Source organism: Falco peregrinus, chromosome 1 (genome assembly GCF_023634155.1).
Source record: "Falco peregrinus isolate bFalPer1 chromosome 1, bFalPer1.pri, whole genome shotgun sequence".
NCBI classification, from domain to species: domain Eukaryota; kingdom Metazoa; phylum Chordata; class Aves; order Falconiformes; family Falconidae; genus Falco; species Falco peregrinus.
In genome coordinates, this window is record NC_073721.1 from 80,263,799 (window position 1) to 80,287,207 (window position 23,409).

The 23,409-nt window shown below is 44.2% G+C and overlaps 1 protein-coding gene across 6 annotated transcripts in view; it reads right to left on the reverse strand.

Annotated features, from left to right (window-relative positions):
• Window positions 1–23,409, reverse strand: part of DPF3 (double PHD fingers 3) — a 189,752-nt gene that overhangs the window by 158,406 nt on the left and 7,937 nt on the right. For 5 of the 6 annotated variants that reach the window (XR_008746492.1, XR_008746491.1, XM_005243744.4 and 2 more), the window contains exon 1: window positions 4,973–5,041. The exons of the other annotated variant lie outside the window; for it this stretch is intronic. Coding sequence is in view for 3 of the 5 variants with exons in the window: in XM_005243744.4 (XP_005243801.3) it covers window positions 4,973–5,004 (32 nt within the window). In the remaining 2 variants the exon portion in view is untranslated. Of the gene's footprint in view, window positions 1–4,972; window positions 5,042–23,409 lie in introns of those variants that run through there. 6 annotated transcript variants of the gene reach the window in all.

The following is a 23,409-nucleotide window of genomic DNA, read 5'->3' on the forward strand; positions in this document are numbered from 1 at the left end:
CACTGCAACCACTAATCATGCACAAGCGACTCATGGAACCAGACATAATGCTGTAACAAGTAACATACCATTTATCAGACTCTCTCATATTCAAACCAGTGTATCCTCAGATCTTCTTAACTTGGCTTCTCTGCCCCCCAACGACTTTGGTTTTATGCTTATGTTTCCTTGCATAAATACAATAACATTCATCCCTCACTTTCTCTGAAAGCTGGTGCTAAGATACAGAAAATACAGTTTTCATGTGGACAACAGTTTTGGTTTGAAACGTATGACACTAGGGCTCATTTGTGTTTTTAAGTGACATCAGAGCCACACTGGAAATACTGTAGAGATTTTGGTACACAATTTAATGTGCCCGACAACTCTGTTCTGTCAAGCAGAAGAAAATTCCCTTCTGCAAAGCCACAGTAAAATCACCTCCACATCACTTGCAACCACTGAACTGGCAACCTAACTGTCCGTCCAATTTATTGCTTCCACCTGCTGAAAGCAGCACTGCATGTTATACTTTAATATTAAAAATCAGCAACCAGATGCTTATGCAACAACATCCAAAAAAAAAAAAAAAAAATCAGTCTTCACGAGCACTTAATCAGGATGTAGGGCTGTTTCAGGGATGCATAAGGGGATAGAGGACCTTTCAGTCAACAGTCCCCAGCCTGAATTCAAGCCAAAGTTACCACTAATGAAATACTTTTGCCACACAAGACCCCAAGACCCACACTGGTCAGTTGCTGACATGAAACAGGGATGTGAGCACAGACCATTTCTTCACAGGTGTCTCATGCCACAGAGTTTTTCATGACAAGGACGGCCATTTGGCAGCCCAGGGGTCAGAGCTGGCTGTCAAGGTAGTTTTATCTGAAAAGGTACAGCAATTAGAAATCTGACTGCTGCTGTGTGTTTGCAGCGGGAACACAGACAGAACAGGTCTGGTAGGGTTTATAAGGTCAGCCACAGCACTGCGCACACATGTCTGTGATGATCTGGTCCCCAAATACCCAGCAGGGAACAGGTGTGCCCAAGCACGTCAAAGTTATCCAACAATACAGTCAGCATGCAAGTGACCTAGCCTAGCAATTGAGCCTGAGTTAGCTTCTTTTGTCCCACAGGCTGTCTTGAGCAAAGAAAGGGAGAGCAGCAGCACTGCTACTCCAAGGCCAAACTATGGGAAGGCAACAGCTCCTCTGGTGAGCTTCTAGGCAGAGCGCTATACGGCATGAGGGAATCTCATGTGCAGAAAAGGCAATAGCCTGACATATGTTCCAGTGAGTATGTTTAATTGACAACCTGAAATAAAAGTCACCTGTGGGAGTAAAGACAGAAAAGAGGTGGGGGGAAACCAGCTCTGCTTCTAGATAAGACTTCGTATATTACAAGGTCTTAATTACATTAAATGCATTACAGTACCATATGCACATCTCTAATAAGGCAGAGATGGAGGAAATGGGTCTAGATGCTAAGACTGGAAGTTGAACGGCTGCATTCTGGACTTGATCTTTGTATAGAAAGTTTCTGAATCACTTTATCCTAGTTTAGCCATCCATAAAACAAAGGCAATAATCCTTTCTTCACAGGGGTGTTGAGAGGTTTAATTAATTAATGTTTACAAAGTCCGTTGAGATTTCTGACTGACATTTGAAGTAATTCAGAATACTTTTAAACTGCATTTGTTTCTTCTTCTGCACCGCTCAAATGTCACCATATTAAGATATCCAACGGCAAAGAAGATAGAAAAAGTATAGGGATAGGTATACAGACTAAGTGGAAAAAACAACCCAACAAATCCAGCACTTCAATTCCACGGCTGTCCCATCAAAGCTACCTGAATACTGCCTTTTCTACAGATGAAGAAGAATGTGTTTATCCAGACACCTGCCACCTTTCCCTTGCAGATCTGTTACACTTAGATCTCTGATATTTTCGCCTGTAGCACTGTGTTGGTAAACAACAAGGTATTAAACGGCAGAAATAATAGGCAGTCATGTCAGGTTGATTCGATCACCAGAGGAAGTGGAGAAGAGCAAAGGGATGAAAGCACCAAAAGAGAACTAGAAAGTGAGAAGAGAGCACTAGATGGAGAAAGAGGCAAGCTGAGTGTAAGGAGGTGCCAATCATTAAGAAGGGACTCCACGCACGGAGCTATTCTATGTAACATGTTCCCACAGATGCCCAGGTACACTGTCATACATTATCCCAAGAGATTAGTCTGGCATGAACAAGGCCACGTATGTGTCCAAGGGCCGGAGATAAACTGAATATTGGCCACACTTAAATGCACAAGCACACGCAGGGAGCTGCTTGATACCTGAGCTAGGATTTCTCAGTGTCTACATTGTCCCCCATCTCAGAGCAAAACCTTTGTGTGGCCAGTTTCTGTAGGGGGCGTTTGTGGGTTTTGAGATACAATCAAAACGCAGACAGAGGAAATGCAAATGTCATTCAGCTCCCTTTCATTGTCAGGAAGGACACACGAGGATAAAATACTGTGCACTGCATCCCTTCCCCTATTATGTGTCCTACCGCTTTTGTCCTAATTTATCCCATGCATAATTTATTTACCTGTGTATTGTTTCCCGATCAGCAACTTTAAAGAATAAGTGAAAATTATAAAATGTTTTATTAAACAAGTTGTCAATAAAAAACGCAGATGGTGTCAGCCAGCCAGTACCAGTTCTGTGTCCTCCACATCGCATTAGTACTTTAAAAGGCACACAGAGAAAACCGAACCCAGCACTTGATGTCTATTGTTTCCTCCTCTCGCACCCCCCTGGGGCGAGGGGAGGAGAAGGATGCTAATTATAAATGGCCTAATCGTGCCCTCCCCGACTTCAGCAGCAGCGGGATCGGGCCCCCGATTCATTTGGGCACAAGCCGCCCCTCGGCAGGATCCGCCCTCCCGGAGCTCCGCCGCGCCTGTCGGGAGCCCCACGGTGTCACGAAGTGCGAGGCGAGGGGGCGAGGTCCCGGCCGCCGGCGGGGCGGGGGCGGCCGCCCGGCGTGATCCCACGGCTGCGCCCCGCTCCTCGGCCCGCGGCCGCTCGCCGCTCCGCGGGAGCTCCCCGCCTCTCGCCCGCCGTCCCCAGAGGCCACCGAGGCGGGCTTCCCCGCCACCGGCACTGCTGGTGAATAGCACAAACCTGAGCGGCTTTTCCCAGCCCAGGTGTGGAGCCGAGCGGCGCGGCCCCCGGGGGGTGCGCCGGAGCAACGCCCGGCGGCCGGGAGGGGCACGGGCAGAAGTTGCTCCCGCCCGCACAAGTACTAAACCCGCCGTCGAACGGGGGACACGCCGTCTCTTCCGCGCGGTTTTCGGAGCGTGTTCAGTCCCCCCGCCACCCCCCCCCCGCCATGAGGATACTCCGACTTCCCTGGTTAACCCCCCGACAACTGCGCTTCCCTCTCGCGCGGATTTTTATAAGGTGCTACCGAGAGGACGGGTAAATGAAAGCAAAGGTTTACTGCCAGGGCCGAGCAGGAGAGCTGATAACCATGTCAGCACCCCTGCCCAGCTCGAGGCTTTCCTTTCCCTCCAGATCGCAGACAGACAGCGGCTGGAATCCCTGGAAAAATCTTCAAGTGTTTTTCCGACACGAGCCAGAGAGACCTGAGTCGGTGAAAAAAAAAAAAAAAAAACCAACAAAAAACCAAACAACCCAAAACCAAACACACGCACGCACACACACAAAAAAAAAAGCCAACCAACCACCTCGCAGCCCTAATTTCATCTCCGAAAAGTCAAAGGTATAAAAACACCCACTCAGCGCAGCCAGAAAGTGCAAACGAAGCGTCACCGCCAGGTACTCTGCTTCCCTGCTTTAACAGCAAGAGCGCTGCCCCCGTTAGCAGAGAAGTCGTTTTAAAAAGGTTAAGACAGCTCCTCTCCCCACATACGGTGCCAAATCCCACTCTCCTTAATGCCTTCAGGGATTAACGGCGTGCGCTGCAGACCACAAGAAAAATAAAGGACGCGATCCAGAAGACGCCGAGCGGCTCCCGCGGTCCCCCTCGTAAAGCGGCCTCGCTCCAGCCCGGGGGCCCCGGAACGCCGCAGCAGCGGCGGCACCTGCCCCCGCGCTCCCTCCCTCCCTGCCCGTGTGTCCCCGCGAGCAGCGGGTCAGATCCCGTCCGAGCAGCCCTCGGCTGCTTGTGCCCACTCTCAAGATGGAAACACAATCAACTCTCTTTGCCACTTCGAAAAGCGAAAGCCTGTCGTATGCAAAACAGATCTCCGGACTTCCTGCCCCAAATCAACGACCGGCAGGCAGTCCCGAGTCATTCATTTCACGCACGCCTGCTTCCCTCCCTTCCCTCTTCGCTCCCTCGCCCGCACAAACGCCGAGATGCGCCGACGGTGCCCCCGCTGCCCGGCCGGCCGTGCCGCCCCCGCGCCCCTCGGCTGCGAAGCGAGGGGGCCGCTTCGCTCTCCCTCGCCAAGACATCGCAACTCCGCAAAGATTTGCGGACGCAACTCCACGCCGCGGCCGGAGCGCGGAGGCACCGCGCACCGAGCCGCCTTCCCCCCGCCCCCCCCCCCCCCTCCGCTGCCCTGGGCCGGTCCTTCACCCCGCCGAACCCGGCGCGGCGATGGGGCGAGCCCGCCCGGACCGCGGGGCCAGGACGCTGTCAAGTGCGCGCACCCCCGCGGGACGCCGCCGCTGCCGTCCCCGCGCGGCGCCCCGGGAGCAGCGGGCAGCCCGCCGCCGCCTCCCCGCCCCGCCGCCCCCCTCCGCGCCCGGGCGCCAATTAACCGGCGCGCGAGCCGAACAATTTTTCCTCGTTAATTTCGGCGCGAGCTGCGGAGATGTGTTGCACAAAAAACGAGCGAGGCGCTGGGGCAGAAAGGAGGGCGGGAGGAGGGACCCGCCGGGAGGCTGCCGGCACCCGGCTCAGGCTGGCAGCCGGCGCCGGAAAGGCGCCTTTTTTCATATTTAAACCACGCGGAATATGTACATTTTTGATTCCTACTTACGCTTTCAGGGGGTTGTGAATGACAGTCGCCATTTTGCTACAATGTAACAGAATATTGTGTCTCGGAGTTCTAAAGGTTCGCTCAGGGGAAGCGGCCAGCCAATCAGAGCGCGGCATACCGGCCCGCCGACCAATCAGGCGCCGCGGGCGGAGCCGGGGCTCTGCTAGTTATTAGGGGAGCTGTCAAAGCCCAGAGGTCACTCCCTCTCGGTGGAACTGGCGGCGAGCAGGTCTTAAAGGGGCAGCGCCCGGCGGCGGGGCTGCCGCCGCGCCGGGGCGGATCGAGGGGGCGAGGGCGGGCCGGGGGAGACTTTCCCGCCGCTCTCCAGCTCTAACGCGCCGCGCCGGGAGAGGGACAGCCGGGCTCACGCCTCGTCCCCTCGCACCGCCGTCGCTGCCCCTCGTTTCCCAGGCGGCGTGCCCCACCGCGGAAAGGAGCCCGCGGCGCCCCGCTCGCTCCACACGCTCCCCGGCGGCGTCCTTCCCGGGCTGCTTCCCTGCCTCCAGGGCCGCTCTCCCCGCCAGGTCTCCGGGAGCCGCCGGCGCTGGCAGCGGCTCCAGGGCACGCCGCTCCCGCTCCCCCTCCCCCAGGAATTTCCCTCTCCCTGTCAGTCATGCCGGCCCGCAGCCCCTTGCGCCCTTACATAACGCGTGGCGGCCGGCCCTGCCCTGCCCTGCCCGGCTCTCCCACAGCGCAACTTCTGGCGCGGCGGGAGCCGGGCCCCGGCTGGCGGCACGGGGAGCCCGGCGGCGAGCCTCACCGGTGCGGAGCGGGCGGCAGGCCGGACCCCGGAGCGCGGCGCGGCACAGGCAGAGCCCACGTCTGGGAAGACGGCAAACTCCAGGAAGTCTGGGCTTACCTGCAACTAATTAAAGAGGGTCGCTAATGAATTATGGAGCATGACTTACACGATTTAAGTGCCAATCCTGATCTCAGTCTCAGCAGTAAATTCACTGACATTCGCAAAACTACACCAGTGCAAACGAGGCATCAACAAGAGCACAATCTAACCAAGAAGTTTTCTTCTTGTCTGATTTTAATGTAAGCTTTGTCATCCAATGCTTCTCTCTCTCAGGTCTTCCCTCCCTTCAGGCATCCTCTATCCCTTTAAAAAACAACCACCACCAAACCCAAGCCTGCTTCTCCATTCTTTGCATTTATATAATCAGATGAAACTTAACTAAAAACAGTTAAAATACACTGCTGTAGGAACAGTAAAAGAGAGGAGACTACAGAACCAACTTGATCCACGACAATGAATAAAAGAATTGAAGTAATGATGTTTGTGAGATATTAAAGTATTAACAGAAGTAGAAATAGCAATCTTCCTGAGCTAGCGGGCTGAATCTTAAAAGACAAAGACAACCAAAATCTCTCTCTCAACTGTCTGACTAAATAAACCTTTTAATACTGGAGCAGAAGAGAAAAGGAAGAGGGATGGAGAACAAAGATAGAGAAATGATTAGCCACAGTGAATAGGGGAGAAGAGAGCAATGCAGCAGTGTCCCATTCATTAAGAGGGATTCATCAGAAGTTCGCAGTAAGCTAAACTTTCTAAGACCTGCCCAGGCTCCCTTTTTCCAAAACATTGCCTACTCCAGCTACTAGGTCAACCTAGGTACTGTGCCAAGTGTATATCCCTGGAGGGAATAGTCTCTTCCATCAAAGCAATCTAAGTCATTTGGTTACAGGCACTGCTTAGGAGAAATAAGCTTTCCATCAGCTGGAGAGTTGCCAAGATGCTGAGATCTATCCCAAAACAGTTCTGGGAAGCAATCTTTAAGAATGTTTCCATTATCATATTACATTATATTATTTAATACGGTAGTAGCCCAGGTGACATTGAATGTGACTTCAGACCCTCCTGTTCAGCACTCTCTCACTGTTCACAGGAAAAGCTAACCACAAACTGCCGAGTTTTCAGAAGCACACAGTTGATGTACATGCTGCAAAGAAACAAATGGTTTAGCATACACCTGAAGTGGTGATATAGGTTGCTAGTTCAGAGTCACATCTCGCTATTACGAGGGTATCTGGCCTGACTTTCTTACTGCCATGATATTTACTTAATGGCAAACATCAACCAAATTCTAGCATTTACCCTAGGATGGGCAATATTCACTTGTGAGATAATGATGACTTTGCTTCACATGAAAGAAAAAATAACCTAGGACCATATCATGCTACAGAAGTGGAGGCAGATTTGTGCTACTGAGAGAAGGCACCAAAATTCAGTGAAGCCCTGAGATACTCTAACACAAACTGGTGACATTTTCAAAGAATTAAAAAAATACTGTTTGAGGTCATTTTAGGAGTTTAATGAGTCCCTCTGGTCCTGTTTGGTTGGTTATATAGGCCCATTCCTGCTCTGCAGGCAAAGAGCTCTTGGTGCAGCCTGGCAGTGAGCATATTGCAAAAATAGGATTAAGCCACACACGTGCTTCCCTTGCTTCTCCTGTTATTCAGACGTTGGGCCTTTATCAGCTACCAGCAACAGCAACAAACAGTTGAGAACAGCTACATATGACCTTGGATTGCTGATAGCCCTTTTCCCAGTCAGACCCCACATTACTGGCGAGGAGAATCAGTCAACAGCACTGTCTTGTTCACAGGAATCTGCAGGACACCCAAGGCCAGAGCTGCCATATCAGAGCAGTGGAAAGCTTCACCCATGGTAACAAAGACATCAGGCTTTGCTGAGGCGTCCATATAGTTTTCCTATAGCATGTTTCATGTAGAATTCCACACCAATTAAACACTTTAGCTGGAAAAAATGTACCCAGCACTGAGAGGCATTTCACTTGTAATGAACTACATAACTTACTCATATAATCATTGTTTGCAAGTAAGGGGACCATCACAAACCTATATTAATAAAACTTTTATGCCACACCATAGTTACCCTGCACTTTCATATACACACCAGTCCATCATCAACCAGTCTTATGATTTTTTTTTAGAGTTATTATATATAAATATATTTAGAATTATGAAATTTTTAGATTTTTTTTTCTTCTGCTTTTAGGGCACCATAAGTCACTAATAATATTGTTACTGTTGTTTTACACCCTACAAGACCAACACATCTGAAACAAACTCAGTTACGCATGCATTAAGTTCCAGCTTCAGGATTTTTACATTCCTACTTTGCTACTGATAGTTTTATTCAGACCCACCTGAAACAGAACAAGGAGGTTGCAAGAATATAAATACTTTAAAAGTATTTGGCATGAAAAACCTATGAGGGCACATTTTTAACAAGAGGTTGCCAACTGTTTGGACTGCAACATTTACATTTAAAAAGGGCAGGTAAATTGTTACATAAAACTATTGGGGTAAAATCTATAGCATTAACACAAGGCCTAAGCATGCTATCACTATGGAGTTAGAGCAAGCAGGCAGAATCTACCACCTCACTTCCAGCCCCTGATACAGAACTGCAGCTGGTCTCTACCCAAGTAGAAGAAAAACAGTGTCATTTCTTTTCACTGTACTGGGAAGTGTCATGTCTCATAGATCATACTGATGCCCTCCTGATCCACCTCTATTCCAAACATTTTTACTATTTAGATAATGCAAGTGCATTGATACTTTCTGTAAGGTGTTAAAGAAAAAATCCTGCTCACCCTGCAAAGCCTTATTTTGGCTGATTATCTTTCACTGTGGAAGAGTTTTTACCCTGTATTTATTGTTTCCTGCTTTCCTTTTTATCTTGTTAAGTTTTAATGGGGAGTTGTTCATTTCTGAAGGAAGGGAAAGTTAGGTTCTAACTTTAACATTCCTCAGCTCTTGAGAATTGGAAAGTGAAATAAACTAGACACTGACATGGAAAGCCACAAATATAATTTTGCTATGGAAGGAAACGTATATAAAAGACAAATTGTCGTTAGTCTATTAGAAGCCCTATTTTTTTTTCCAGCTTCAATATTCCCAGATATTTGCAGTGAAATACAACTTTATTTTTGTCAAATACATTAATATTCAAAGGACCAGATTCATACAGGTTTAAGTATGACAGCATGCTCTAATGTAGCTCGTTACAGTAAAACGGGGCCCCACACGCACAGATATCCTGGAACAGATTTGAAGTCTTACTCCCTTTTTATTTATTTAAAGCTGTGCAGGAATCTCTCATACATGTTTCTTGTCAGCCCTCCTCCTCACTTTCTTTGATCTTTACCAATAGTTGGTTAGCTGAAAGAGGAGGGAGATATCAGAGTATCAATGTTACAGACTCAACACCAACCTGCTACAGACACATCACCAAAAATTTTACGCAGTCAGCATAACAAAGATAACTATGGAGCTCCACAGCTTAAAAATTGGCATCAGCAACTCTTTCTTTGCAACTTTGGGAATTGTATTCTTAAAAAGTTAGGTTGATTTTTTATTTAATTTTTAATCAAAATTTCCTCTCTATAGCTACAGCAACAATTTTGGATGTCTTTAGGCTATCTTGGTTTCAGGCCTGATTCTGACCTCCCAAAGTTTTAATTTTGTATTCACTGTTCCATTTTCTGTCACATTACACCTGAATTACATCTACGCTGAGGTCTGGACTCAAGCCCCTTTATTTTTTAATGGGATTTTCTTATAAAGCAAGTATATTTTAACACTAAAGAGGAGTCTGTACTATTAAGATGTACATTGAGGCCTCAATCTGAGGCTTTTGTCTGTTTGGGGAGACAGATATTTAAGATTCCAGATTCTGGTTCAAGCATCCCTCTCCCCAATTTAACAAACTGCTGAAAGTTTATTTAGAAATTTGTTTATGTTATCCTTGATTGTTCTTAAGTTTCTCCAACAACAGAAAATAACATTAGGAACAAACTGCCTCAGAAGGAGAATACCAATATTTACGGTAGCCACTGCAGTACAACCGTAACAGTAGGAAAAGGAATCTAATAATACAGACAGACACATGCTCTGAAGAACACATATACAGTAACTATGGTTTCCTCTCCATGAGGAGAGGGATGTAGAGGGGTTGCCCTCTCTATTTAAGGCAAGGAAGCTGGTGAAGTGTCTGGAGAACAAGTCTTACAAGGAGCAGCTGAGGGCACTGGGGTGGTTTAGTGTGGAGGAGGCTCAGGGGGCATCTTATTGCTCTCTACAACTGCCTGAAAGGAGATTGTAGGCAGATGGGGGTAGGCCTCTTCTCCTAGGTAACTAGTGACAGGATAAGAGGAAACAGTCTCAAATTGAACCAGGGGAGGTTTAGATTGACTGTTAGGAAAAAGTTCTTCGCTGAAAGGGTGGTCAGGCATTGGAACAGGCTGCACAGGGGCATGGTGGAATCACCATCCCTGGAGGAGTTTGAAACACGCATAGATGCCGTGCTTAGCAACATGTTTTAGCAGTGGACTTGGCAGTCCTGGTTAAATGGTTGGACTTTATGATCTCAAAGGTCTTTCCCAGCCTAAAGGATTTGACGATTGTTACAATTTAGATGGAACTAAACTGAGTTCCCATCACAAAGCACAAGATGTACATGTCCAGAGACGCAGGTCTGCCTGCCTTATTTCTTAAGTGAATAACTAGCTGGGAGAAAAAGAAAAAGAAAAGATAAAGAAAAAAGTTAACCCTTTAGGACTGCTTTTCACTCCCCTGCATTAAAAGTAGGGAAAAGTATTTCTATACCTACATGCATTAACAGGATACAGAGGTGACACCTTGATTCATCTAAGATAGTGCTATGACTCCTGTCTCCATCTATTCCTAGTGGGGGGCTGAAAGAGTTTCTAAGGTGCCTTGAATCTTGGAAGAAGCAGATTGTATAGATTAGGGCATAATTACATAGGCAGATTTGACCCTCAAAAAAAGTTCCTCATCACCACTGTGGATAGAGTTGGGGATTCTGCCTACCTATGGTTTTAACCCCCTTTAAACACAGATTTCAAACCATGAATTCCTCTTGCCCATGAGTAGAAAACAAAATGTAATACCTTGCTAATCAATCTTATCTCTAATAAGCACAGAGCACACACTGTAATTACAGTTTTAAGACAGGTTTAACATTTGGATTGAGCATAACGAATAGCACTATCTGAGAAAATTAACAACTGAGAAAAACAAAAAAATGCCACATACATCCAAAGAGAGCGTTAATTTTGAATTTTGCTGTTGATTTGAACAGCTTCCCCTTTCCTTCATTACTGATGAGACCACCTCAAAGAAAGGAATGAATATTTCACTGTGACTATCTGCTGACCCCACTATGGAGATATTTTTTTTTAATAGAGTAGGCAGAAGTGAGCTCTCCAGACACAGCTTGACAGTAGTAACTTGTTTTCTTTCAGTATTCAAGCTTCCTTGTTTATAAAGTGTGTTTCTGTCTTTATAAGGCCTAAGGAACAAGATCTACCATAAGGAGGCTCCTTTTGTAGCACATACAGGAGTTCTACAGCTTACACAAAACCAGTCTTTTTTTTAACTACACTGAAAATTAGATTTAGCCAGAAAATCTCACCTGTTAACTTCTTTTAGTTTACTATTACTTGTGAAATACTTTTTTCAGTATTTTTTTATTGATAACACCTTCAATGGTTTCACCCCCTCTTCCACATAAATACAATAGAATTACAGTACTACAGCTTTTAATTTTTTTCTTTCCTTCTGTTTTGTTCCATTATTTTCAAAGCAATCTGTAACTTAAAATATCTTCCACTTTGTAAAAGTTCAGAGTAAGAAAAATAAAACCTGATGGGGTAGTTGAGGTGGAAAGGAAAACATCCACATAAACAGCAGCTTGGAATTAGTGAGGGGATAAGAAGGCACTAGCTCATTTTATTGCATTGATTGGCCAAACACCAGAGGAAAAATGCAAGGGGGAAATAAGACTCCTTTTGTTTAGCTATGCTTTAAATCCTGCTAAATAGAAACAGCTTTAAAAGTGTCATGAAATTGTTTTTCATTTCCCATCCAACTTTACTTTGGTAGAGAAAGGAAACAACAGAAAGGTACGGACTGACCTGCCTAAAATACCAGTTTAGGTCAAGCCTAACTTTAAAAGTTGATGACTGTAGATTTCAGCGGCCACATGCGGTACTGGTGTACACAAAATTGATCCTGGGAATCTACTGGAGTAAGTTACTGCAGTCAACATCACAGTGGAGGCCAGCCTGATTCACGTGCCCCCAAAGCACCCCAACAACTTGTGCCTGTGGAGCTAATCTGATACAAGTTTCCCCAATCCCAACAGGCTCTTAGGCCAGAATTCTCCCTTTCAGAATAATTTCACTGATACTTTTTAACAGAGATAGCCACATTGATAAAAACCGTTAGGTAGAAACAAGCATTGTCTTATTTGTTGGGATTTTTAGTTCATTTTCTTGTTTATTTTTTTAAATAAGTGTGGAGCAGCTTTGGTGTCAGGACACTTCCTTCTAATGCAGAAGCCCCCTCTCCGGCAGGAAGCTCTGCCACACAACTCTCGCCCATCCATTCTCTCACATTTAAGCCCTTGCATCAAGTTTTGTAGAAAAATTCAGGCTTTTGCTTGGGTTGACAGGCCTTTGCTGACACTGTTACTCTGTGCTGCCTCAACAGAATGCAGCTAAGAACTTGTCAAAGTTTATTATGAAAATCTAAGCAAAGGAAAAGGCTGATGGGATACTGCTTGATACAAGGCCCATATTTTTGCTACCACTGATGCTGCTTATTAGGCTATTTCTAGGACTGTCCTGTAAAGTCCTTGTGCCATGCCAAGAAAGATTGCCTAGTGCAGGATTTACCAGGCATAGACACAGGGCCAGATTCTCATCTTTCATGTTGTCCTGGTTTTGGCTAGGGTAGAGGCGATTTTCTTCTTAGTATCTGGTACAGTGCTGTGGTTTAGATTTAGTATGAGAATAATGTTGATAACATACTGATGTTTTAGTTGCTAAGTAGTGCTTACTCTAAATCAAGGACTTTTTAAGTTTCCCATGCTCTGCCAGTGAGCAGGTGCAAAAGAAGCCGGGAGGAAAAATGGCCAGGACAGCTGACCTGAACTAGCCAAAGAAACACTCCATACCATAGAACATCATGCTGAATATATGAACTGGGGGGAGCTGGCCAGGACCCCACTGATAGCTGCTGGGGGACTGGCTGGGCATCAATCAGTGGGTGGTGAACAACTGTATTGTGCATCACTTGTTTTTTTGTTGGTTATTTTTTTCCCTCTTGGATTTTATTCCCTTCTCTCCATCTCCTCTTCATAAAAATTATTGTTGTGTTATTATTATTTGTATTTTAATAATTAAACTGTTGTTATCTCAACCCACGGGTTTTACCTTTTTCCAGTTCTCCTCCCTATCCCACCGAGGTGGGGAGCAAAGTGAGCTAGCAGCCGCGTGGTACTTAGTTGCTGGCTAGGGTTAAACCACAACACGTGCGTATTACTAACACCAGCCTACTGACTTTAGCAGTACTATTGCTACTATTTACCCCAATATCCACAAGAGTAGTACAGGCATCATTCCAAAACCCACAGTTAACAGCTGTTACCAGTGAGCCAAAGTAGGCTGTAGAGGCTCAAGCTTCCTAACCAGTATGCCCATGAACCACACACTTTCCCTCACATTGCTACAAGCAGCACTCATATATACTGTGTATTTAATGCACCTTCAGATCTTGGGCTGGCAGGACAGGAAGGATTGCTAGTCAAGAGCTGAGAGCAGAATACAAGTCTAAATACAACACTGTCACATAAAGCTTATGCTCTCTATATCCCAACTGTGCCACATGTAGAAAATCCAAGTTCCCTACCTCGCTACTCCTTCCAGTATCTGCTTGCAATAGTGGGGGTTTTTTGTTTGTTTTAAAGGTCAACAGCCAGCTAGGAGCATACCAGCCTGTATGTTTGGAAAAAAAAAAAAAAAAAAAAAAAAGGCACTGGTATTTTTAACATCAGAAAAACTCCCACCAAACATACCCGAGGAAACCTCATAGCATTTCGAAAGTTTTGGCACCTGTAATGCTCAGGAGTGATCAAGCACTGCAGTTTTTAAACTGAGCAAAACTAGGTTTAAGAGCAGTCACCTACTAAGGACACAGTCTTATACGCACTGAATTCTGCACTTACTTGCAAAAGCCAAAAGGTTTACCCATCTCACAGCAGAATGCTCCCACCAATCTGGTGTCTATGGCTTGAGCCCTTACAAAATGTGATTTAAAGGCATTAGAACAACTTTGATAAAATAAAAACATCTACAAAGAACAATATTGCAGCTGCTGCTGCAATGCTCCAGCTTGCACGAAGTAGAATAGCTTAACAAATTATCTTCTTATGGGACATTCTCCCTGCCTGGCTCCTCTGCAAGCATCAGCATCTCACTACAAAACACAAACAATGAGAATCCAGCTTTGAGGAACCCTGTGCAGCCAATGGCCACAAAATAAAGCCTTGCAATTGACCCTCACCCAGTTTATGACTCTTCAAAAATGGTATCATTAAGCATAACTGACCTGTGTTCTTCTCTGCTCCCCTTCAGCCCTGCAACAGCTTCCTATTCTTTCCTAGCCATTGGCTAGTTCTTCTCCAAGTTTTTTTTATTAAAACCTTTTCTCTCCCCACACAGTAATAATTCCTCCTAGCAATCACGACCATCCACTCTCATCATTCTCCTAGACAGGCCAAATCCACTTAGGGGGAAGAATAGCACAGGACGGTCTGAAATGTACTTGTATTTGCTGTGGGTGAGAGGTGCTTATTGCTTAAGATCACTCTCATATCAGACAAGCAATGGATTCCCATACTCTATTTATATACTTGGAATAATTCACTAGCTAACACTTTTCCCAGCTAAATAAATGCCCACCTCCTGAAATGGATTCAAACTTCTGGAGCATGGAGGTTACACAACAAGGGTCACTATGCAAAGCCTAGTGCCAGAGACATGCAGCTGTTTCCCTCACTCACACTCCCTCCTTCTGATTATTTAACATGAGAATCCCACTTGTACTCCAGATACAAACGTAAGCATGTTATATTCCAAAGCTGGGCACTATTCCAGACTGGAGTGCTGGGGACATCCAAGTCTGGCCTACTTGTTAGTATAGCATCAAGAATGCTGGGACAATAGGCATTCATTTTGCAGTCACTGCAAGGGTTTGGGGTTTTCCCCCCAAAAATATATACTCCAACCCACCAGCAAAGCTTTGTTTCCAGGCCATATTCTTACACAAATACCATAATACCTCTGCTTATACATTTATGGAAACTCTATGCTGTTTTCAAAAAAAACCCCGTCAAGAAAAGTAGACCCTAGTTCAGCAAGACACTAAAACACTTGTCTATGCATAATCATTGATACTATTCATTTGCTAAAGGTGAGCTATACCATTAAATACCTTGTTGTGGAAACAGGACTGGGAAGAGAAGCAAAACAGGTATCAGACAGGACTGGAAAATAATTTAGGAAGCAATGGCTGCTGAGGCTTGGATACTGCAAAGAAAGGATCTAGAATCAGAGCAGGATTATATAGCTAATGCAGAGTCACTAAGGGATAAGAGCCCATAACTAGAGTACCTCTTGGAAAAAGCAGGCTGTAGTATTTTTGAGTGCTGCAATATAGCTGCGTAAGCCTAGATTCACACAGCCTAAATTCCATACCGGTCCCTGTGTCTGATGTTTCCTATTAGGTAACTCCGGGGTTTACTGGATTCGGGGGCCTAGCTTTAGTCTCCTTAAGGCTGAATGTTTGGGCTACAGATGTTAAAAACAAACAAACAGAAAAAGCCCTGCCAGTCAAGTTCTGCTCCCATTTGTAATACGCAATTCTAACCCAAAGGCTTGGTTCTGCCAAAGCTGGCTTTAACAGGAAGAAGGGTTGTCCAATGTTGTCACAATCAAATTCAGTTTATACTGCCAGTAAGATTTATTTTGCATTTATAGCGGTGTAAACTAAAGCAGAACATTATCTATGTTTTATATAGAAGTTTTAGAACATATGCATGCTGCCATTGAAGTCTTTTGCGCAAGTTTTTATATACTGTTCTCGTAAAGTCAACCTAGCAGAGAAAGTGGTACTGACTTCAAAAGAAGTGGCATTTCTTTATATCCATAACTGCTGAATTTAGCCTATATACAGTATTTCTTTACGAAAGCATGGCCTTAATAAAAAAAGATACTCTGAAAGAAATCTACTAACAGCAATGCACACATAATTCATCCGTCCTGCTACACAGCAGTCGCTTAATTATCTGCTAACTCCCCAAATATACGACACAAGTGGGTGTGTCAGAATTAAAACTCGATGTGTACAACGTACAGTGACTACCCACGGGCGTGGATCGTTTAAGGCCACGGAAAATCCTCTACGGCATATTCCTCCCTCCTCACCCTTCCACCCCGGGGCTCAGCGCCCGCGCCCCCGAAGCGGCGGAGCCCGGCGCTGGGGCGCCCCCTGGCGGCTCCCGCGCCGCGCTGGGCGGGGAAGCTCCTTACCAGCCTTACGGCCAAATGACCAGGCAAACGAAAAGCCGCACGCCGCGCATCAGAGCTCCCCTTCGACAGCAGCAGTACAGTGCTCCCCAGCAGGCGCCGGCGATGCCTTTGCGCTCAGCCGTGCCCGGGGAACGCGCTCCCACGGCGGGACGTGCCCCCGCCACGCTGCGGGAGTGCCACAGGCGTGCGGGACCCCCGGCGGCACAGCCAGCGCTGCAGCAGCCACCCTCGCAGATACCTCCTACTCCCGGCCTGCCTAGCCCAAAGGCTTCCCCTAGAAAAGGGGGGTGGGCAGTTCGTTTTTTTTAAACAGGGATGAGAGGGGGGAAACGGGATAAAGACCTTTTTTAAAGTTTCGGTGTTTGAACAATTTAAGCGTTTCCAACAGCGAGAGCAAACAAGGTATCACCCATGTAAGATCAAGTAAGGTCGAGTGACTGCATGCCTTCATGGCTTTGAAATTCAGATGACTCAGTGTCAGGTATGCGGCTTTACAAATTTTCTGTGGAAAACACACCCACAACTGCATAAGCCACAAAAAATGCCATCAGAAACCTGTCGGGACGTGGCAACTAAATTCCCAAGGATTCCCTCGGTATTTCTGCGGTATTTGTTCCTTATCCAGAAGTTATGCTGCATCAGGGAGAGAAGGGCAGGACTTCGCTGCTCTCCATTTTCTCTGCTAACAGAGCGGCAGGGCAGAGGCAAGCGGGAGAAAGGACTCGGCCCGGCAACTGAAAACTGTACTACAATAGAATCCACACAAAGGAGCTGAATTGAAACTCTGAAGACAACATTTGTTCCGGCACCTCCAAAATTTTTTTTGAGGGCTTGACTTTGCAACCTTAGCGTTACTTCTATTTTTTAATATATCATATATATGCTATTAGACCTATACATAGCTGTGATGGACTACTGTGTACCATTCTGCTTTTGCCTAGAACTCTGTATATGTGTACTAGCACTAGGACAAAGAGGTTACACCTCGAGACTTGTACTTTGACCATTCTTTGTACATAGACACACACAGTCCCTCTCCGGCATTTCAGCATGCACATGCAAAGCATGAACACAGATCTACAGAGTATCGCTTAACCTTTGAAGTCAGGCTGTAAGCTTCAGGACAATCTCAAAACTACATCTGAAAACAACTTAAAAAAAAATAATCAGCACTATATACACAGCAGTATTAGTTTTTCTTTTTACTTCACTTTACTAGTACAAAGAGAATTCCTTGAAAGCCAATTTTGGAAGTGTTTTAACTGCTTTCGCTCCGTTCACTTGAAATCATAGTTCTGTTTCTAACACTTTAATTATTCATACAGCAGCCAACTCCGATTTTATAGTGATGATGATGATGCTTCAGGTAAAGAACAAACAGAAGGATCAGAGGAACACCTACACTGAAAGCAGCGTTTTCATGCCAAAATTTTTGTTCAGGAAAAATCAGGTAAGAGAAGGATGGAAAAAGATGTATAAACTTTATAGTAAAGTTTAATATTTTTTCACCATACACTGATCTTTAAAGAAAGATTAACAACCTGTAGTCAGGGTCCCTCCAGATTTACTATGTATCTCTCTCAAATAGCAGGGGACTTGTCAGTCACTGCCTATAGAGCCAAAGAAGCATACAAGACATTTGTTTAGTTGAAGCCTTATATCACAAAGCCAGTTACAGTATTTAAACTGATTTCTTTCATAGATATGAGAAGGCAACACTCAGTTTATAAGACTCCCAAAAAACCCAAAACCAACAATATCAGCCAGGAAATCCTTGACAACGAAAACTCATGATTTCAAGATCAGATTTCTTACTTTAAGAGTCTATACATTATGGCACTGTTTCCAACCATCAAAGCAGTTTCAAGCTTATACAGACAGATCTTTTCCTTACAGCAGAAAAACACCCCATCAACAATTAATGTTTTTTTTTCCTTTTTCTTTTCCTCCAGACCACAAAACACTTCCTCCAAGAACAAAGGTTACACAAAACATTCAGCCCAACCAATTGTCTAAAGCTGGGGGGGGGGGGGGAACCCACAAACTAAAATTCTTCAGCAGTCTCAACATCCTCAGTCCTTCCGCTTAGCCCAACTTCTACTAAAGCGGACATAGTTTAAAGGACAACCCTGTGAAAAGGATACCATGGTGAAACAGCTTGTCACTGGCCTTGGCATTAACACACCTGGCACTACTCTTCAAGCATTTTGGAAGCTGGGCATGACATTTCTGCTGTCACACAAATACAGAGCAAATTCCTGCTTTTCCACTCTACTCTCCCAACCCTTCACAACACAGATGGGTGGCAGGGTAGGATGACATACTATCTGTCATCCAGCCTGACAAAAAGCCAGTGGCAATAACCAACCCAGACTACTGTCCATGAAAACAGACATGCATGCAAAGAGTCTCCTACAGGAAAGCAGGTGGTGTGGCGGGTTGAAATGAAATGCAGTGGAAAAGCCAAATAAATGAAGTCTTGTAATTCATTCATTAACATCAGGAATATTAAAGGACATAGCCAAGTTACTACACCCAAAAATAACAAGACTGTGCCCGATTCATCCCTCAGATTAATTTGGGTAGTCACACCAAAATTCTGACCCAGAGTACTTACAAATTACCAGAAATTCTAACATGCATATTATTTTGATACTGTAAGTCAATGGGGTTTTTTTGGCTCAGCAAAATGAATGAGGGTACTTTGTGTCTCTCAGATTTGAATGTTCTTAGATAAGAAACCTTTAAATGCCATTCCAGGATTTAGCACCTAATCCACATTCCATAAAAATAATTCCAGAGAATTAAATAGGCTTTGCATCTATTGGGGGGCATATTCCTACTCCACAGCCAGTCTTGCCTACTCACTAACTACACCATGATGCACAGCAAATGTGGAGCTGTCTACAGTTTGTTTGGTTGGCCATCTGAGCAAGCTTGGGTCAAGTTACCACAACAAACTACACTAGCCAAGTGTCATGCTTACTGTAAACTCTACAGGTGAACAAAGCTGCACCTAACTTGGCACAAGAAAGGAGCTGCTGGCCCATCAAACAGCATTTATTGTCTCAGGCACTGTTCCATGCAGGTGTAGCAGTGCTAATTACGCAGCCAGAGGTTGATGCTGACTTAGCTACCCTTCCACTGCTGCCATCATCCCAAAGCTGTCATGCAAACAAAACATAAACACTAGTCACATCTCTGAACTCAGAAAATGGAAGAGGAAACAGCTGGTTACGCAAGCCAGCATACACTGTTAATAATGTTTTAAGAAATACTACAGAGGTGACTTTAAATTGGAATATTTATGAATTCATTCCTCCTAATGGGTAGGATACATCTAACATGTTAAGACTAGTACAGTTTAGATAAAACAAGGTCTTTGTGGCATTGCCTATATTGTTAGATTATATCTACTATAACACAACTAATAGAATGTACTCATGGCACACATTCAGCAAGCAATCTGAAAGCTATGCATTTCTTCTACACCACACCTTGCATACTGCAGCTTACCACAGGCCAGCAGTACAACAGATACCCAAATTCTGCAGCACAAATTATTTTTAATTGCAAGTACCGAGCTCTTATCCTCTTTAGGGACAGCCACATTCTTTGTGTATGTGCTACATACAAAACTTTTCATAACATCTTTTCCAGTTCCTGCTTGCCACTACCAGCAACAGTCAGAAAGAAATCAGGGCCACTTAGTAACCTTTTTCCAGTGAAACTTTTCTTTCCATGAAACCATTCTGCACCAATTCAGAAAGTCTGTAACCATTTAATAGCAGTCACATTACATTTCTAGTGCAAGTTATTTCACCAGCACCAAAACCATGAACCTGGAAGTAACGGATTTCTTCCAAGCTCTCCCCTGAAGCTCCCCTCAGTCCACCGAAAGGGCACTGTAAGGTGGTAGACGGTCTCAGTAACCATTTCCAACTGACTTGCAGAGAAGCTTGGGAACTGAACTTTATTCTTCCCACATAACTGAACTCAATAGGAGTAATCTTTCCTATTCTATTTCGGAGGTTTTCAGAAGATTGGGGCGGGAGGAACTGACTTGTAAGACATTAAATGGCAGGTACAATGTGTGACAAAATAACATACATTAAAGATTCCTAACTTTGCATATCCAACTTCAGTCTCTGAACTGCTATTATCAGTCAAGAACAAGCTCTTGGGGTATAACCAGAAATTATTTGAGACAGCTCACTATTGAGCCACAAGTCAAAGACAGCACGCTCTGGGCACTGTGCCACAACATAAGAACCTATAGCATGCCTAATTTCTCGATACCCTGTATGGTTTGTTAGAGCTAGAAAAGGCACAAAGAAGGGTGACAAGGATGGTCAAAAGGTATACAACAATTTCTGTACAGTCAATTTGTACAAGAAAAAGGTTTTTTTTAAAAAAAGAAAAAGATATTCACCCCTCAGGCTGGAAGAGATGGCTGAGGTGTGTTATATCAGAAGTCTATAAAGTCATAACTGCTGAAAGGGGCATAGCATTTTCGATCTGTCCTAAACCAACGATTTTTTGGGTGTCAAAATTTCTAAAAGGTGGGTTCAAAATTAACACAGGAGGTATTTATTCACATAGTTAACAATTAAGTTATGGAATTATTTGTCAGAAGGTGCTGTGCCTGCAAAAATTGTGCACACAAAAAAAGTTTATGCAGTAAAAATACATCAATAACATCAGTCTTTTTGGATGAAATTTTTTAAATCCTTCCAGATGAGACCCTGGACCACTAGATGCATAAGACTTAAAATACCAGTTTACCAGTAACAGGTAAGACAATGATGTTCTGCATGTAACTAGTAGAAACAACATACCAGCCTAGATGCAACTATACACTTAAGTATCATGATATTCTATACTGTAAAGGCAAGGCACATAATTTCCAATTTTAGTTTCATTTCTGGAATTTAAGACTTTTTTGGAGACAAATGTCTACTTTGCAACCTACCACTTACTGATTTAATCAACCCCTGCTATTTCAAATTGAAAGATCCATAGACATACACGTTTAGGGGGTTGTGTGATTTATGTTTGTGGTTTTTGAGGGGGGTTATGTTTTGCTTTTCCTTGCTAGGCAACTGTGGTTTTGATTATTTAGTAAAGTTTCTAAGGCCATCTGATTTTCTTCAATGACACTAGCATTATCCTTCAGTACAATCACTGCTTACATTACTCAGTATATACCTACAGACTTCCAAGTACGTACAGTATATACATGGTCCCCAAGGGAGGGAAAAAAAAAAAAGAATAAATAACAGGTCTACACTGAATTGTAATGTTTATCTTTAAAGTCCTGCTTTCAGTAATTTACCCATTATAAGCTTTTTAGCCTCCTGTCATAGTACACTCCTGCACAGTAAGCATTTCCCATGTGCAACTATCAATGAACATATTCTTCAGTACCTTGGTAAGTCTACCCCATAGCATAATCTCTTTGGACTGAATTCAATGTACATCAAAAAGAATGCCAAAACAAAATATAGAAGACCCTCAAAATATTTTCCCCCCACTTCTTTCATCTCCATTTAACTTCTTTTTTTTTGAAGGAAGAAACTTGTCAAAACAGTTGTTCTTAGAATTTCTACCAAAAAAGATCCTCCCTCATTTCACAGGACTGAGACTGATGACTGTGTGAAAGGATGCAACTGCCTGTGAGAAAGGTTACTAAATACCCGCGCTCCTCCCAGAAGAAATTTTTAGAGGACAACCTTCTCAAGTCAGAAGTACTTCTCTGTTGGACACAGTACGCATGCAGAGCCACGACATACACCTGCTATTATAATTTTATCTAGAACCTGTGGAAGCAATTTTACTTCACCGACTTACCAGCATAGAGTACTCACCCTTTATCTTACTTCCATAAGGGAAGTTCTTCTAGACCTTGACCTTACACACACTTGGTGATCATACCTTCCTTTTCTTTCACACTTGACATTCTGAACAGAGATGATAAAATATGTTCATTGTTCAAGGTGAGGATGCTCTACCAGTTGACATAATTGCACTGTCTGTTAGCTTTAGGAAAGCAGGCATGGTTTGTAAAGAAAAAAAAAAAAAAAAAAAAACCACGTTTAGTCAACTCGCACACAATTGTTACCCAGGTAAGGAAAAACAAATAGAAGAAAAAAACCCAAATCAAAAACTACACAACATACACAACTGCATCTTGCTGGGTAATTAATACAGCTTAAACCCCATGGTCTGTAGCCTTCTAAAGCCTCTAGAAGCTCTTAACCACTTCATACAGAGTTCAGTCATCCTTCCTGATTTCCCACAAGGTTATAGTACAGAACTTGTATTATCCTACAACAAGTTACTGTAGCTATTCTTTCCCTGGTACCTGCAGAGCTTTCCAGCTCCCAATTAGAAAGTGCTTTGCTCAGGGAAATGATAGCTCAACCAAGCCCATAAACCATCTTCTATATCCTACCTCTTCTTTCGATTTCCATCCAATTAAGCTGAGAGCTAAAGTTTTGTTGGTTGGGGTTTTGTTGTGGTTTGGTGTTTGTTGTTGGGTTTTTTTTTGGAACTGTAAACTGCTATATTACATCTTGTATGTGAAACAATTACTGCTTCAGTTCCACAAAGCACACAAGCAGTTTCAGTTGTCTTTAGACTTCTGAAGACCTTACAAAATACTGCTAAGAATAAGACTACCCTATCTGCAATTTTATTTTTAGTGATTTATCTAATATTTCTTTCCAGAAACAGTTCATTGTTTCCATGTAAGTGTTGTATGTCTTGAACTAAAATACCTTTTTATTTCAGTTTTTTTCCACAGGTACACAGAAATGACAGATCATAAACTGTGCAGAAAGTGAATTCTTTTCGTTTGCAGATACAGGACAGATCCTGCAGTGCTACTCCCATGGGCAGACTTCTGCACTAGGCATGTGTGCTGAGGTCTACAGGCTGATGCCTTTACTGGTAATTGCAACTGACCACAGCTCACTGACTTCTATCCGATGCCCAAAAGAGAAGCAG